General features: G+C 40.0%; 2 protein-coding genes across 5 annotated transcripts in view; one reads left to right on the top strand and one right to left on the bottom strand.

The window, feature by feature from the left end:
* The window catches only part of Creba (Cyclic-AMP response element binding protein A), a 36262-nt gene extending 30709 nt beyond the window's left edge, over positions 1-5553 (top strand). The window contains exon 6 of the mRNA XM_076788583.1: positions 196-5553. Within this exon, the coding sequence (XP_076644698.1) occupies positions 196-381 (186 nt within the window). The 3' untranslated portion in view covers positions 382-5553. The remainder of the gene's footprint in view (positions 1-195) is intronic.
* Positions 5554-7026: 1473 nt separating this feature from the next.
* Positions 7027-14519, bottom strand: LOC143354664 (protein amnionless). 4 transcript variants are annotated; one of them, XM_076788923.1, is made up of 8 exons: positions 14453-14519; positions 14229-14310; positions 13393-14104; positions 11781-12085; positions 11578-11701; positions 10739-10973; positions 10037-10190; positions 7027-7533 (listed from the first exon to the last, which is right to left on the bottom strand). In XM_076788923.1, exons 3-8 carry the CDS (start codon positions 13657-13659, stop codon positions 7191-7193), a joined length of 1428 nt encoding a protein of 475 aa, XP_076645038.1. In that variant the 5' UTR covers positions 13660-14104; positions 14229-14310; positions 14453-14519; the 3' UTR covers positions 7027-7190. The 4 variants fall into 4 exon arrangements, with proteins under 4 accessions (XP_076645038.1, XP_076645040.1, XP_076645037.1 ...); XM_076788925.1 differs by having other exon boundaries at positions 13393-13779; positions 13913-14519; XM_076788922.1 differs by having other exon boundaries at positions 14229-14519.
* Between the last annotated feature and the right edge of the window lie 184 nt (positions 14520-14703).

Raw genomic sequence — 14703 nt, 5'->3', positions numbered from 1 at the left:
AAAGCGTAAACTCAAACAACCTCGAACCTCAAACATCCTCAAACTTATGACCCAGTGACCCTCCGCAAACCAAAGAAAATCCAATCGTCATTTTTACGAAAGCGGATTGTTAGTTATCTGGGATTAGAAAGCACAAACTCGAACAATCTCAAACCTCAAATATCCTCAAACTCAACCCAACGATTCTGATTTCAGATATCCGCGCAAGAGTCACGTCGGAAGAAGAAAGAGTACATGGACGGTCTAGAACGACGAGTGACAATGCTGACGAACGAGAACTCTTCGTACAGGGATCGTTTGAACGCGTTGGAGGACACGAATCGCGAGCTGCTGAAGGAGCTGCAGCGCCTGCAGTCTCTGCTGCAGATGCAGAACTCCTAAACGCCGTTCCCCCCGCGTGCACTCAAGAAAAAATGATCGTGTACCACGAAGACTTCGGGGCTCGTCAGGGGTCCCGTAACTCGAAGACTGGCGACCAAGTAGTTCCCCCTCCCCCTTAGCAGTGTTCCTGATCGACCGTCGTTGTTAGGTGATCGTCGAACCTTGTCGGTGCAATTTTCTTCGGACGGTCCCTCGAGGAAAAGGGAAAACAAAAAGAAAAAAAAACCGGTCGGATTGTCTGGATCGACAGATTCGGTGGCCTGGTTGATTTTTAGCTTCTAAGTCAATGAGAGAGGTTGGGGAGCCTGTTTCCAGGGAGCTCGTGCAATCCCTTTACATTCCTGTGAGAAGTCTTCCTTCGCGAAGAGATGTGAGGCGGGTCGAGTATTTCGGATCGATGTTCAACGAACAGTTTTTAATTAACCTAAGATTTAGTGTCTTCCCGGTTCCATCGCGGGGAATTCAGGAGTCCATTGACCGGGAGTGCCTTCTCTAGATGGTTTCGGCGGTTCTTTGTACTGTGGGAACGCGCGAGTCGAACTTCAGCTGCGATTTGGTGTGCTGAGTGTGCTAGGGTATCGTGCGGGTGCTTCCTCGTGCTTTGACGACCGTTCTAAATTTTTATACACGGTCTGGTCATCTGAAGGAGGTCATCTAAATGTCACTTTGAATTATTATGAGGTTAAACAATTTCTCCAGTCCCTTTTTTAAGGGAGACTGTGGATCCTAATGGATAATCAGAATTTTTGTAAATGCATATGTAGTAAACATTTTCATGTAAAAATATATAATAATATAATATATGTTATTCTGAATATTTAGCTTCAAGGTTCTTCTGTATGTATATATTTTTCATTGCATCGAACAGCTCGTCAAAAAATATGTTCATACATGTATGTACGTCGATATAACCTTGAAATGACCTCGACCTCTAAAAATTATAGTTTTGTATCAACTATTTGAACGATGTAATGAGAAAATATACATAAAACTGCATGGTATACAATCGATGACCTTAGAGATTTTTAAAAATTGACCTTGGAAAGAGACATTCTTGGTACATTATAGGAAACAAACATTTCTCATCATTCTAATTCAAGGAGATATTTAGGTGACCTTATTTAGAAAAGACCGCCCTGTATCAACAAACACGTCGAGAATATTGATACTTTACAATTACACAAGTGAAATATATTTATAAACAACGTTCAAGAAAGAGGAACGATGAAACTCTAAAAATTGTATTAAATTCCATAAAATATTGCATTTATTCGTTCCTCGAGAATTTTGTTTAACCACAAAAAAGATTAGCAAGGAAACTGGTGCAATTCAACCCTAACTTTGCCAGCAAAGAGGAGTCGCCTTTGTATTCGCATAATTTCCTTGTAACGGACATAACCATTCGAGCAAAGACCCGCGCCCAAGGAACAGTTCTTCTAGCCGAAAGTGATTTCGCACGCGAGGCAGGCGGGAATGAAAAAAAAATCAAAAAGCCAAGGGACACGTTCGACCGCTTCGAATCGAATAACGAAGACGTTAAATAGATAAAGCGTGGAGAGAGTTTATGCTATTATATTAATCGTCGAAGTATTTATGACCGTTGAATTTCGTCCAGAAGTCCGTGTGGTTTCTTCGGACGGTACGTGGAGAAATCCGGAAAACATGTTCGAATTCCGGAAGAGTCGCGTGTCTGCGCGAACCATAACGTTACTTTAGGTATATACATAACTCGCACCAACCACCGCAAATTTGTACATTGTATTTTTGGAAGACGACCGTTATTAGTTTTCCGTGTCTTCGAACTATTTCCATTAAGGTTTTAACGATAGCGTGCAATCAACTGTCACTCGACTGCGGATGTTTATGCAATTCTCAATTTTCAAGTGGGAAAAGAAACTATTAACAAATCCATTGAAAATTATTTGCTCTGATAGATGGATAAAAATAATACTGTCGTCGTTGCTATTGGACATTACATATTGTAATTGTTTATTTTAAATGTCTCCATAGTGACACCGACGGAGAACCAATATTTTCAGTGGTAACAGCTTTTGTAGATCCAAAATAAATAAAAAACCAATGAAAATTGTACTGAATTCTATTTAATTTTATATACTAGAACTTTCAAACAATTTTCTAAGCCATAACGCATAAAGATCCGTAGTCTCTCACTTCAGTGGCCCCCAGGCTGCTTCGACCTTTCTTTCTTTTCTTATTTCACTAGGATTACTTCTTTTTTAATCGCGATTTTCCAAAACGGAGCATGCGGCGTAATTCACCGTGAAAAATTAGGTTCACCGTGTGCAGCGTCCTCGCGAGAATGTTCGTCTTTTCGAAAAGCGAGATCGAGGTTGCTCTTCATCGTCCGCCATCTTGTCAGACGCGCTCCTAATTTCTAGAGTCGAATTTCTCTCGAGCGAAGCGCATTGCGGAAAAAAAAGATTGTTCCGCGAGGTCGACTCAGTTTTTGCCGAAGAATCTGTTTCTCGAATTACGCTTCGTCTTGTTCTGCGATCGAACTTTTTGGCGATCCACGGATCGACACCGGCGAACCTGAAAGCCGTGGATCGCGGTCGCACGATCCGTTCGAGTTAGAGTGTAAGAAGCATCGGCGAAAGATTTGAGGAAGAGGCTGTCTCGAATAGACGCTTATTAGGCACTAAGCGTCGGAAACGAATCATGATAAGAATTAAAAATATTTTTGTGGAACGTAGGATTTTTGGGAGCCCGAGCTTTTTCGAGTAAGTCCCTGATAAAGCAGAACTGATCGACAGCGTCACGTTACCACTACAGTAATGTCCTCGATACATGTTTCAGGTTTCAAGGCCGGGAGGTTATAATTAATGCAGTGGCAAACCCACAAATTATTTTTTTAGATTTTTTAACTTTTCAATTATTTTTTTAGGAAATTCTAACCAACCTATTCGCGACACTTTTCCAACTGAAACGACACCAGACAAGATACAATTTGCATGGTAGTTACTCGTTTAATCCACGATACTGTAGAATAGTTTAGTACAAGATAAATGTCGCAAACACCCCAGCAAAAATTTCATTAGAAAATAATTAAAATCAAGTTTCACCGATATACATAGTTCTGTTGTATATTGCTCAGAGATCGAGCTTTCGGGGTACAATCAAATTTCTCCAGATATGGTATACATCTCTCTGGACATGTATCGAGGCATTACCGTGTTCGGTACCAGGGGATCACGACGATTCGTCGAAACATCGGGGCGAGAATTCTTTTCCGGAAACCGCAGGGACCAGTTGGCGGAATCGCGTTTGCGCGCCTCCCATTCCATCGTTGATCCTCGAAACGTGCGGCGATCGTCGGTTCGATGATGTCGGATAACCCGACGACGTCCCGGGACGGATATCACGAGCGAAGCTCTTCGTACGAGCCGTGTCACGTGTTCGATCGTTGTCGGGGCGTGATTCCCGGCGGAAAATTTCCCTTCTGGCTTCTCGTTGATCCCTCGATCGCGGTTGCCGCTGCAATTGGTTCGGGATGGTTTGGATTGGACGGTCCAATCGAGTTATCGAGTTTATTGGACGTTGGAACTCGAGGACCAATTGCGGCACCAGGCGACAAATCGTGGTCGCGGGTGATCTAATTAAAAAGTCATTATTCGAAAATTGACGCGATCACTAGGAGGCTGGGCAATAGGAGAAAGCAAACAGAACGGAATCACGTTTGTCCCCGTACGACCACTCGTTTCCGAGATAGGTGATTTGTTCTGTAAATGGACACTTAAGCCGTGCATCTGTTGATATTAGCATTCGCAAATCCGTATTCAATTTCCCGTCTGCTGTTTCTGTTGGAAGTGTCATTGTTGAGATCTTACATCTCAGAACACAATTCTGATAATGCAATTCGGACGAAATATTTAAACAATTTGTCCCATGGACTCTCTGAATACCCGTGTATCATGTTTAATGCGAATTGTGTTCATTCACTGGAGAGGTGTTCATTCACAGGTTACTTTATTCAGTTTTGAAGAGATGTAAATTACGCTGTGTCTCGCTATGTCGTTTATAGTACACGCGGGCACAGAGCGTACTCACGAGCAAGTTAGGGCAACATGAGCGGGACAGACAATGCTGAATCAGTATTTGGTTGTGTCGTCGTGATTGTACATGGGGACTGACACTTCCTCGAATTCTGTGCTCCAAATACCGTTAAAGCGGAGGTAACGGAGTAGGTATTGTCACGCAGACGAGCTTAAAGGGGACGGAGCCGGCTGACATAATCGGCGGTTAACCCTGTCGGTTGCTGTTAATAGCGCGGTTTAATTGGGCGTTAGAGGTGTCCGTAATTTTTATTTTTGGAATTTACAAATTTTTAAAACAGTCAGATTTGGTGCTCCGCCAACCTAGTGTTAATCGACACTTAAATAACTCTTCCAATAACCATATTTACAATTCTAATCGAGTATGGTCCGTTAGGGGTAGCAGCAGAGGATAAAATTAGACCCCCATAATTTCGAGATTTGACCTCGATAAACTGTTACAATTTATTGAGACTTGCCCAAATTTGTTGTATCTTCCACTCCACTTCCGGTTTAAAGATTCGCCCGAAGAAGCTTCGCTCGTCCATGATCGCCTAACATAATCAGAGGATCGTATTTCTGTACAAAAATGCCAATCTACGCAATTTCACCGAGAACAGTGTAAACGTGCGAAAGAGAGAGAACGAGAGAAAGCGAGAAAGAGAGAGAGAGTTTAATATATTCTATTAATAAAGCTTTATATAAATGGTTATATATATATAAAGAGAGAAAGAGAGATAAATATATATATACATATACATATATGTATACATAAGATGTTTCTATATAAACAGATAATATATGTATACACCGAAGAAGAACGGTTACACGATAGGAAATTCGTGTGCGCGCGTGTGTGTGTCTGTGTGTGTGCGAGTTCGTTTTAATCGCGACGAAAGTAAGACAGGACAAAAATGATCATTCGAAACCCATCTTCTTTCTTATGTTCGTCCCCGCAACAGTCTTTTCTGTGTATTCCGTATACGTGTTTGTAGTTGTGCGACGGTTTATCCTATTATCTGCTACGCGTAAGTGTCTACGCGATGGCGGGGGCCACGTGGCCTCGCGCGCGGTTCGAACGTTGTATGTCGAGGAATAAACACATGTGACTTGAATTCTCCTCTCGTGTATACTCCATTTTATTTATATTTTAGCGTCCCCTATACTCCTGACACTTGTTCACATCCCCCCTCCCACCCCCTCCTACGGAACATATTTCTTCCAAAATTTTTGCACAATTTTCTCCACGTTTTCTAACCAACGTTTCTGTTTCAAACAAATTCACTTGTTCCTTTACTCTACAATTTGTCTCTACCTGAACTCTACAATTATTTAAAAATTAATTTCCATTGCGAAGTACACTGGGTCTTTTTTTTACACAGTACACGCACGCACACAAATATCACAAAAGTATCTGCAGATTGACTTACAACCGAGTACAAAATTTGTTTTACGCTAAGATAGTACTCGGCCAAATTAAAAATATAGAATCACATTGTGCAATAATATTTTATTTAATAGATACGCGAGAAAATGTGTTAGAGAAGGTCGGAACAGAATTTCGTTCAAAAATCGGCTATTCGACCAGTGGCTATTTAAAAAAATTTGTAAACGATTCTGATTTACAGTTAACAATTTCTTAAAAAATGGTGTAACAACAACAGCAATTTTTATCATGAATCAACAACCCTCTAGAACCTACATCAGTTTCTCTTGGTATTATTTTTCAAATGAAAATTTTCAAGTCCTATCTTGATCACACCCTTAAAAATTATATTAACAGCGTTAAGATAAAAATGTATGAAAGTGGGTTAACAAAGTAAACATTATTTGAAGGATTTGAGAGTTTCTCTGATTTAATTGGCTTTATTGTAAAACCGATTTTCCGTTGGGCTGTTCCGTTCCTCGGAGGGAGTAACCATTAATTATTTGACGACTCGAAGTTATTTTCGAGCGTCGATGGAATTAACGCGGAAAATTGGCCATTGTTTTAACCAATACTTGTCCAGCTATCCGTGTTCGTATCGAGTTTCCTGGCCGGCCGGCTCGATCTGATAGCCCACGGAGATGGAATCGATGTGAACGGAGAGAAGATTCACGGTTTAATTACGCGGAGAACCTATTAAGGGGCCAGCGAGCATCCTGAACGACGTCCTTCTGGCTCCTTGTCATTTCCCAGGCCTCGTTTGATACTTTAGGACCTATCAATTTCAGTTCTCGCAATGCCGTAGTCTCGAGTGTGCTATCGTGTTTCACGAGTAATGTGCTTTCCAACGATCTGAAGAATACCTTGTTCCACTCGAAATTTGTATTCCTCCGCTACGATTAACGTCAAAACGATTACACAGTGCTACGGGACAATCATCTAAAGGTAAACGTTCGTTACAACAATAGAAATTAATCTAGCGACACGTTTGCGTCTTTTGTTTCAGGTGTGCTTTCCGAGAGGCAAGTTTCTCTGTTCCTAAGTACAGTAATGCCTCGATCTAAGCCGAACGGAGCTACACGATTTTAGTCAGTTCGCCTATCCCCTCCACCGAGGACTTCAAGGACTATGTTCTAAGGGACCTATGTTCACAAGTAAATTATTTTACCAAAACTTCTGCACGTTTCATCGATTTATTATGAATATACTGATTAATAATATTACTTTTCGATGCCAGCAAAACACTCTAATTTTGTGAATTTAATTTTCCGTGTGAATATTAAGGGTTAGTCGTGGCATGTTTGCAATATTGAAAGTTATGGTTGAATTTGTCACTGATCGATGTCCAGATTGACCTCCTCGATGCGGTCCTCCACTTTGTCCTTCAGGGTAGACATGCTGAGAGGCGAGTTCATGTCCAGCACTTCCTCTTTCCGTTTTCTCTTCGACCTGTACAAAGGATTTTCGAACTGTCCGCCGGAAGTTTCCTCGGCCCCGTCCGCTTCATTCCCGGGTGTTTGCACGCTGCCACCGGCCACGTCCGCGATTTGCACGTTGCCGTCCAAAACGTTCTCGAAACGAGCGAAACTGAACGGTTTTCTACCGTCGGTGGTCTTGTCCGCTCGAATTCCGTCACGGATCAAGAAGAAAATTTCGCCGCAGCTTCCAATTATGCTGGAAAAGTGAAATTCGTAATAAGGTCACGCACAGTGCCATTGCATCCAACGGAGAAATTATTTCTAATTAAAAATCATCCAAGACTACGTTAATCCTCGTCTCTGTCAGCATCGAAAGCGAGCTTCGTGTCGGAAGCAGACCTTCGGAATTAAAACGCGGAGCATTAATCATTCCGGAATTTTCATAGCCTTTACGTCACTGTACTTCTTTCAGATTTCCCCGCGGAAAATCGCGAAATTCCGCGAGCGAGATAATAAACTGCACGGGTTGATTGGGCAGGCCAGGTCAATTAAACGCTGCCAGCAGCGAACGAAAGGGTTGCCGGGTAACGCAATGCCGAAGAAACTGCCGCGTGTAAACTGGCGAATACTAAATGAGGCCGCGCTCGCTGGATACCCGGCCATCGCCACCGGTGTGTTCGCAAATTGAATCATTCTCTTGTCTCGGAACTCGCTAATTAGGGCGATCATATTTTCAGAAATTGGAAACACTCAATTTCAAAGAATCAGAAACACGGAATTCTGACGTCTGCGTTTCTCAACAAAACATACTCGATGCAAAAATTGTATAACTCGTGTAATTTTGATTATTTTCACTTTTCAAAAATGATGCATGTACTTCAGACAGCAATACACGCGTGTGCAAAATTACCGATGCAAAAGGTTGGGTAACTTATGTGAAAAAATTTCTAAAAATTGGAAGATCAGAATGCTTAAACGTTCTCGCTGTTTTATATCTCGCACACTAATTTTTCTTATGAATGCATAAAATTGACAGTTCGATAGTAACTATTGATCCTAAATGACAGGCACTCGAAGTGAAAGTGACTGCTCCGACACTGTATTTTTATTGCTGTCCCATCCGATTCGAACCTGTTGCTTCGAAAGTTCATTTTTTTTTCTCGCGTGTTTTTTATTCCGTTTTTCATTCTACCCGTGCAGCGTGTGTATCGGTATCCAACTTTGCACTTTCAACCCTTTATCCCGATACACATCCCCCGTGTCGGAGGCAAATGGCCGGAAAAGGAACTTCCTGCAGTTCGACGTTCCGCAGTTCCCCCCTTGCCCAATATCGGTGCATTTCAGTGCAGCTGCAATGCCGTAAGCACCGACCAGTTTTCCGGAATCCAAAACAACCGTACTGTTCGCGAAACCCAGTACCGCGTGTGTCGTTTCATTATCCTGAAAGCGGGAGCTCGAAGAAATTGAATAATTACATTATACTGAAACCAGCTCGGCAAAGTACGCGACAAAAGAGTAGTCCTGCAATTGGTAAAACTGTGTAACATTTATGCAATATTGGGAAACATTGAATAAAATCTTCCACCCTTTCCCAAGCACAGCTAACCTTAATTATCCGAACCACCGATGTCTAGTTATATTTCTGTATAAAATTATATGCAAAAAAATCTTATTTATTTCTTTTAATTTTGTAAAAATTAATATCCTGATTGAACTCTATTTTCTATCATAGTAACTCCCATGTTTCTGTGATTAGTTCGGGATTTTATTCTGGAAGGAGCTCCGATAATAAATATTGAATTCACGGGTAAATTATTCATAAAATTGTGATCGATAAAAATTTTCCCACGGGAACGTCATAGATGGAATTAACGGAGACACTTGGGAAAAATCGCAATTTTTTCGCAAGTCCGGACACTGCTATCCTAATATTCAATTGCCATATGGTTGTCGATGGACATCCGGCGGGGACGGAAATAGATAGAGATGGAAAAATGAGGCCACGATGGGGAAAAAAGTAATCACGCGGAATATGAAACACGGGGCGCAGTTTGCAAGCAGTTTTCTCGTACTCTACTCCCTCTCCGTTCTCCGTTTGGATACCCTTGTATCCAACAGGCCGGAAATCTGTGAAATTAACTTCTCTCCCGAGGATTCCGAGCGTTTTATTTCCTTGGGGCCTGTTAATATTCTATTAAAAATCATTTGGTAATCGTTCACTTCCTAACCGTCATTTGCATTGAAAACGTACAAAAATGATTTTCTTTGACCATAAAATTTTGCAAAACGAATATTCGTCTATGCGTAAATTCTTATTTTTAACTAAATTAATTTCCAGGTTGGTCGCTCTTAAGCTTCAATATGAAATCTCTATTTTTCCCAATTTTCTTCCAGTTTCTCATTTTTTACAGCCAGAGTTTCCAACTAAAAAATCGGAAAAAATTCTCGAATATGTGGTTCGGTATGCTGAATGTGTCAGATTTTTTAAAGAATTTTCAGATGCGATTAAATGGGGAAAATGGGGCAAGAACTGGATTTTCCTTCGGTCACCATAACTACCCTTACGGACGAGCTAAAGGGCTGAAACTTGGTAGAAAGGGTTCTGTCTTGGTAAGTTATCGAACGAGCCGTCTCCGGTCAAAATCAGGTGAAGGTCACTTTGGACCAAATAATTTCCAAATAATTTCCAAATCATTTCTTATCGCATAATCACGAATAAATAAATTTTCAAGTATTACTTAACGAATAATTGTACTTACTATCTGTAAGAATATCCGACATAAACAGAGGCAACGAAGAACAGTATCAAAACGATCAATGGCGTCACGAAAAGCGGTATAAGCGTCGCAGCTACTCGATGATCTCGCAAAGGGACGCCCGACAATTCGGTGGTCAGCACCTCGATGTTCATACCTATTTCAGAAACAAATATCTGCATTAAACCGACCAATTTTTAAATAAATTACTGTTTGCGTTCGCAAGAGCAGAATCATTCTTCTGTTTTTTGGAAAACACAATAATTTCCATTATTATTACTTCAACACGTTATTTTCCGTAACTTCATTGTGAGGATGATTCACAATCTGTATTAATGGATCGTAGCATGAATATACATGGAGGATAACTTGGAAGGTGTTACGTAAATTGATGACTGTTATGTAAAAGTATTAAATCCGATAACGTCTGAACTGCAAAGAATTAACCTGTTGAACGAGGCTCGTGTTCCACCTCGCATTAAACCATTTACATACATACGGACTGTCACGTTTAATATTCTTAAATTATTATAATTTTTAAAAAGAAAATATTATTAAAAAAATTTCGTCTTAAATCTTAAATTTTGATTTTATATCAATAAGTAAAAGTAAGAAAGAAGTTAAACTGGAAGAGTTGATCAAAGAAGCCAAAGAAGGTTGCGCAACATTGTTTCGAAGAGATTGTTCATAGGAAAGGAATTTTACTTAGCAAAGTTTTCTCCATGTTGTTCATCGCTAACAAAGTATCGATTCTGGAATAATCAGCCTTTTCCTTTATCAGCACGTCGATAGCACCGTCCGAGCCACGTCTGATATGCCACGCAACCCTTTCGGAGTATTCCTCGAGAGCCTCGCTCGCAGCTGCTCGGACCAATGGCAAAGAGGATTCGCCAGACAAAGAGAAACGTCCGCCACAGTATAGGCAACAGTGGCCTTCTATCTGAAACATTTTTCAAAACGAATCCCAATTTTAATAGGTACCTTGAAACATTCTCGAATGCCAAATAGCCACTGCTTTGAAAATTAATTTTTTCTTTCCTTTACGAGCACTGCAAAATTTTGAAAAAATTGCGCGAGGTAGAGCTAACGTGTGCTCACTGTTCGCTTTTTGATTCGTTTGCATATGTTAAATAATAGTCGAGAAATGAACCTTTGAAGTCGCAGGGTTTCATTTTACCGAGACTTCGACCACCCCTCAAAAATAAATTATTTTTTGGTGTTCTTAATAACTGACCTAAAATTTTGAAAAAAATATACGAGGTAGTGATAATGTACAGTTATCACTTGCTTTTTGGTTCGTTCGGACATCTTAAAGAATGGTCGAGATAAAAGCTTTTAAATTAGAGGATTTCATTTTACCGAGACTTCGACCACCCCCTAAAAATAAATTATTTTTCGCTGTTCTTAATAACTGACCTAAAATTTTGAAAAAAACATACAAGGTAGAGCTAACAGCTATTTATACCTAAAATATAAAAAGGATTTTATATTTTGTGATTCTAAGTGTTAAGTGTACTGTTGTCAATATTGAAAAATAAACTTACTTTCAATGGAAATTCGCATTGAGTGAACCCGCATTTAGGCCTCTCAATCGCGCAAATCTCCTCCAAATAGTATCCATTCGGATCATCCTGGCACGGACACTTCTCACAACTATAATCCGCATATCTGAATATAATAAATGAATTTTTGTATCGGTGTACACGAAGCCAAATGAAACATTTCTAATTTTAAGAATAGTAATTACGCCACAGTGAATATTCCTTTAGCAAACTCCCTCCTGTCCTCCATCTGCATCCACTGCCATGCTCCCAATGAATATTTTTCGCCTGCCAGTTTGATAGATCTCACCTGGATCTTCTTCATTGGCAAGAAAATGCTGAGGGTGCGCTGTTTACTTGGCAGAATTATGTCATCTTGACGACAAGGTACCTGCTCGAGATGAGGAGCAGCTTCTGAACTGCCCTTCCAGTTTGCAGGGTCTGCCCAGAACAAGTTGCCCTGTTTCGACCATTGACTGACCTTTTTCGGGGATGTACCTACATCCTTTAACTGCAACCATAAAAAATTCTGAACTGCGCAATCGATTAAAAACGTCCAAAGAATTAAAAAATCTACCCGATAAAAGTCCCAGAACTGAAAAGACTGTAAAAACCAAATAATTTGTATACTAATCAGTTTCTACTAATAATACACAGTCTAAGAATTTTCTAAAGTCATCCTTGAATTTCTGAAATTTTGAAGCCCAAGACGTATTTTTACATTGTTGCTGTTTAAATTGTTGCTATTTCTGCCAAAAATTTCAACAACACCTTGCCTTATCTATAAACAAAGGTTTCATGTAGAAATCTGCGAGTATTGGTATAAAATCGTAATACTTTACGAAACATAATTTCACGTAAATTTCGAGTATACAGTGGGCAGAAGGAAATGACGTTTTCATACTGGCGTCATGGCGCATTGACGTCAGTGGTTTTTGATGTAACAGTACCTACTCCAGAGACAAAACCATGGATCAATAACGTTATTTGATAATATCTTCTGTTCCTTTCCAACAAATTACTGTTTCAGCGTCTAGGTTGTCTGAAGACTTCAAACGGCCACCTTCTCGTACATTTGTCAAAGTAATTGCGAAAATGAGACCGTTGAACGTATTTTTCATTCTTCGGAAGTTCATTGGAAAGATGTCGAGAGAAGAAACTTTTAATTTCTCTCTGTATCGCGTCACGTTCCCCCACGGTTAAATAATTAAAGTTCTTCCAATACCGAGGCACCGGATTCACGAGTGCGTTTCTGATTGCATCTCGCGCAGCCTCGGTAATAGTATGCAGCTGCAGAATGTTGATTCAATCTTCGGAGTAATCTGTTGCGAGTTGAAAAAGTATCGCGACAACTCCATCTTTTCCCCTTTTGTCCCCGACGAGAATGAAAAACTAATCCTCGTCGAAACTAATCCGGGACTATTTACAATGGAGAACGACATTTCACATTTGCAGCTTAACGTCAAAGAATGCCGGGGAACGAATCAAAATGTCAATGTCATTTCAATTATAGAGAAAACAGTTTTCATGCACGCGTTGCCCTTAATTAAATATCGAAATGCTTTTTCCGGGCGACGTTCCGTCAACGTTATTCTACATCCGATTTTTATTTGAAAAATTATATAGAATGCCCCGAAAAAAAATTACAAAAATTGTGTATGTCGCGTTAAATGGTTGTAATAAAAAGAGTAATCGTAATAATAATAAAATTGAGAATTCTAATAAAGCTGAGTAAATATTAAGAATACCCAATTAATAAATGTAAAAATACCTAATTAATTAATGACAGTGGTATTTAATGAAACAACGGATGCATACATGCAGTTTGCCATCCCTAGGCAGAACCAAAGATCCAGATCTAGCCAGATCGATCCCGGCAAGGTTTGCGTCACCAGATTTCGCCATTCCTACAGCGTGTCTGGTCTCCAACGGGAAGATCACGTGACTGTCAACTTCCGGTATCTTGTTTTCCACCCAATTCTTCGCTGTTTGCCATTCCACGTCCGGCAACCATGTCTTTTCCACCCCAAAGCTTACTCTTATCACAAGCACAATCAATATTCCTTGACCAAGTTGGTTTCTCATTTTTAATAAAAATTTTTTGCAGCCAATCGATTAAAATTTCTTCACAGGAAAATAGCTCCCTTCATATTGAAGATTGAACTTTTTACTGGTAAGTCTGTTCGAGTTGTTGCTAATTGTTCACTGGAAATTTTCGAAATTTCCTCTTTAACTTTAGACGCGCAAGTTTCTCTTGAGAATCTTTACGCGAGCTTTCTTCGCAAAGAGAAGTCTTTTGATACGGTCTTATACGTTTTCCTTTAGTAAATTCCTTTACCTTCAAACTGCAAGCTTCATACTTTCCGTTCAATAAATGTTACAATTCACTATTCAACATCACTGGAATTTTGATAAGTTGCTCGAAGAATGTCTCTAATCTTTAAACAATTTATTTAATCGAAATATTAAATTTCAAAGTTCGCGTAACTGATGACGAAAAATTCTTTTATCAAACCCATTTATCTCTGCACTGAAATGTAGGAAGGTTACGTTTAATCAAAGCTAAAACTGTTCGCTCGAAATTTCACACAATTTATTAATCTAAAAAAAAATTCAATTAAACCACACGCGATTGAGAATGAAAAATTGGTTACCACGTGGAACTAAAATTAGAAAATTGAGTGAACCGTTCGCGTGGATTGATCGAAGTTTCCCGGAATTAATTTGAAAAAATTTCTGAAAATGAAAAATCTCTTGTTGAAACCATTTATCTTCGAACTGCAATTTGGAAAGCTTCACGTTGCTTCGGGGGTTCACTTGAATTTAATTAATGTTCCCGAGAACTTCGAATTTGAAATATCACTTCAGGTTGCTCGACCTTGAATATTTTGCAGCTTCGACTACCAATTCGGAGCGTAACGAAAAACAAATCGACGGTTCAGGAAAGAGAGCAGGAAACGAGCAGCTCGAGAACAGATCGAGAACTAAGCAGTAATCATAATCGAAAGGGGGCGTATCTGATTGATGATGCTCCCGTGCGATTTATCGTCTCGCTTTCAGCGATTCTCGGCACCGTCGAACCAATTTCCAAACCTACTTTCCCCGTTCGCCAGAAAACAAAATCCAAAA

The sequence above is a fragment of the Halictus rubicundus genome, chromosome 5 (assembly GCF_050948215.1).
Source record: "Halictus rubicundus isolate RS-2024b chromosome 5, iyHalRubi1_principal, whole genome shotgun sequence".
NCBI classification, from domain to species: domain Eukaryota; kingdom Metazoa; phylum Arthropoda; class Insecta; order Hymenoptera; family Halictidae; genus Halictus; species Halictus rubicundus.
This window is presented reverse-complemented; position numbering and strand designations above follow the sequence as displayed.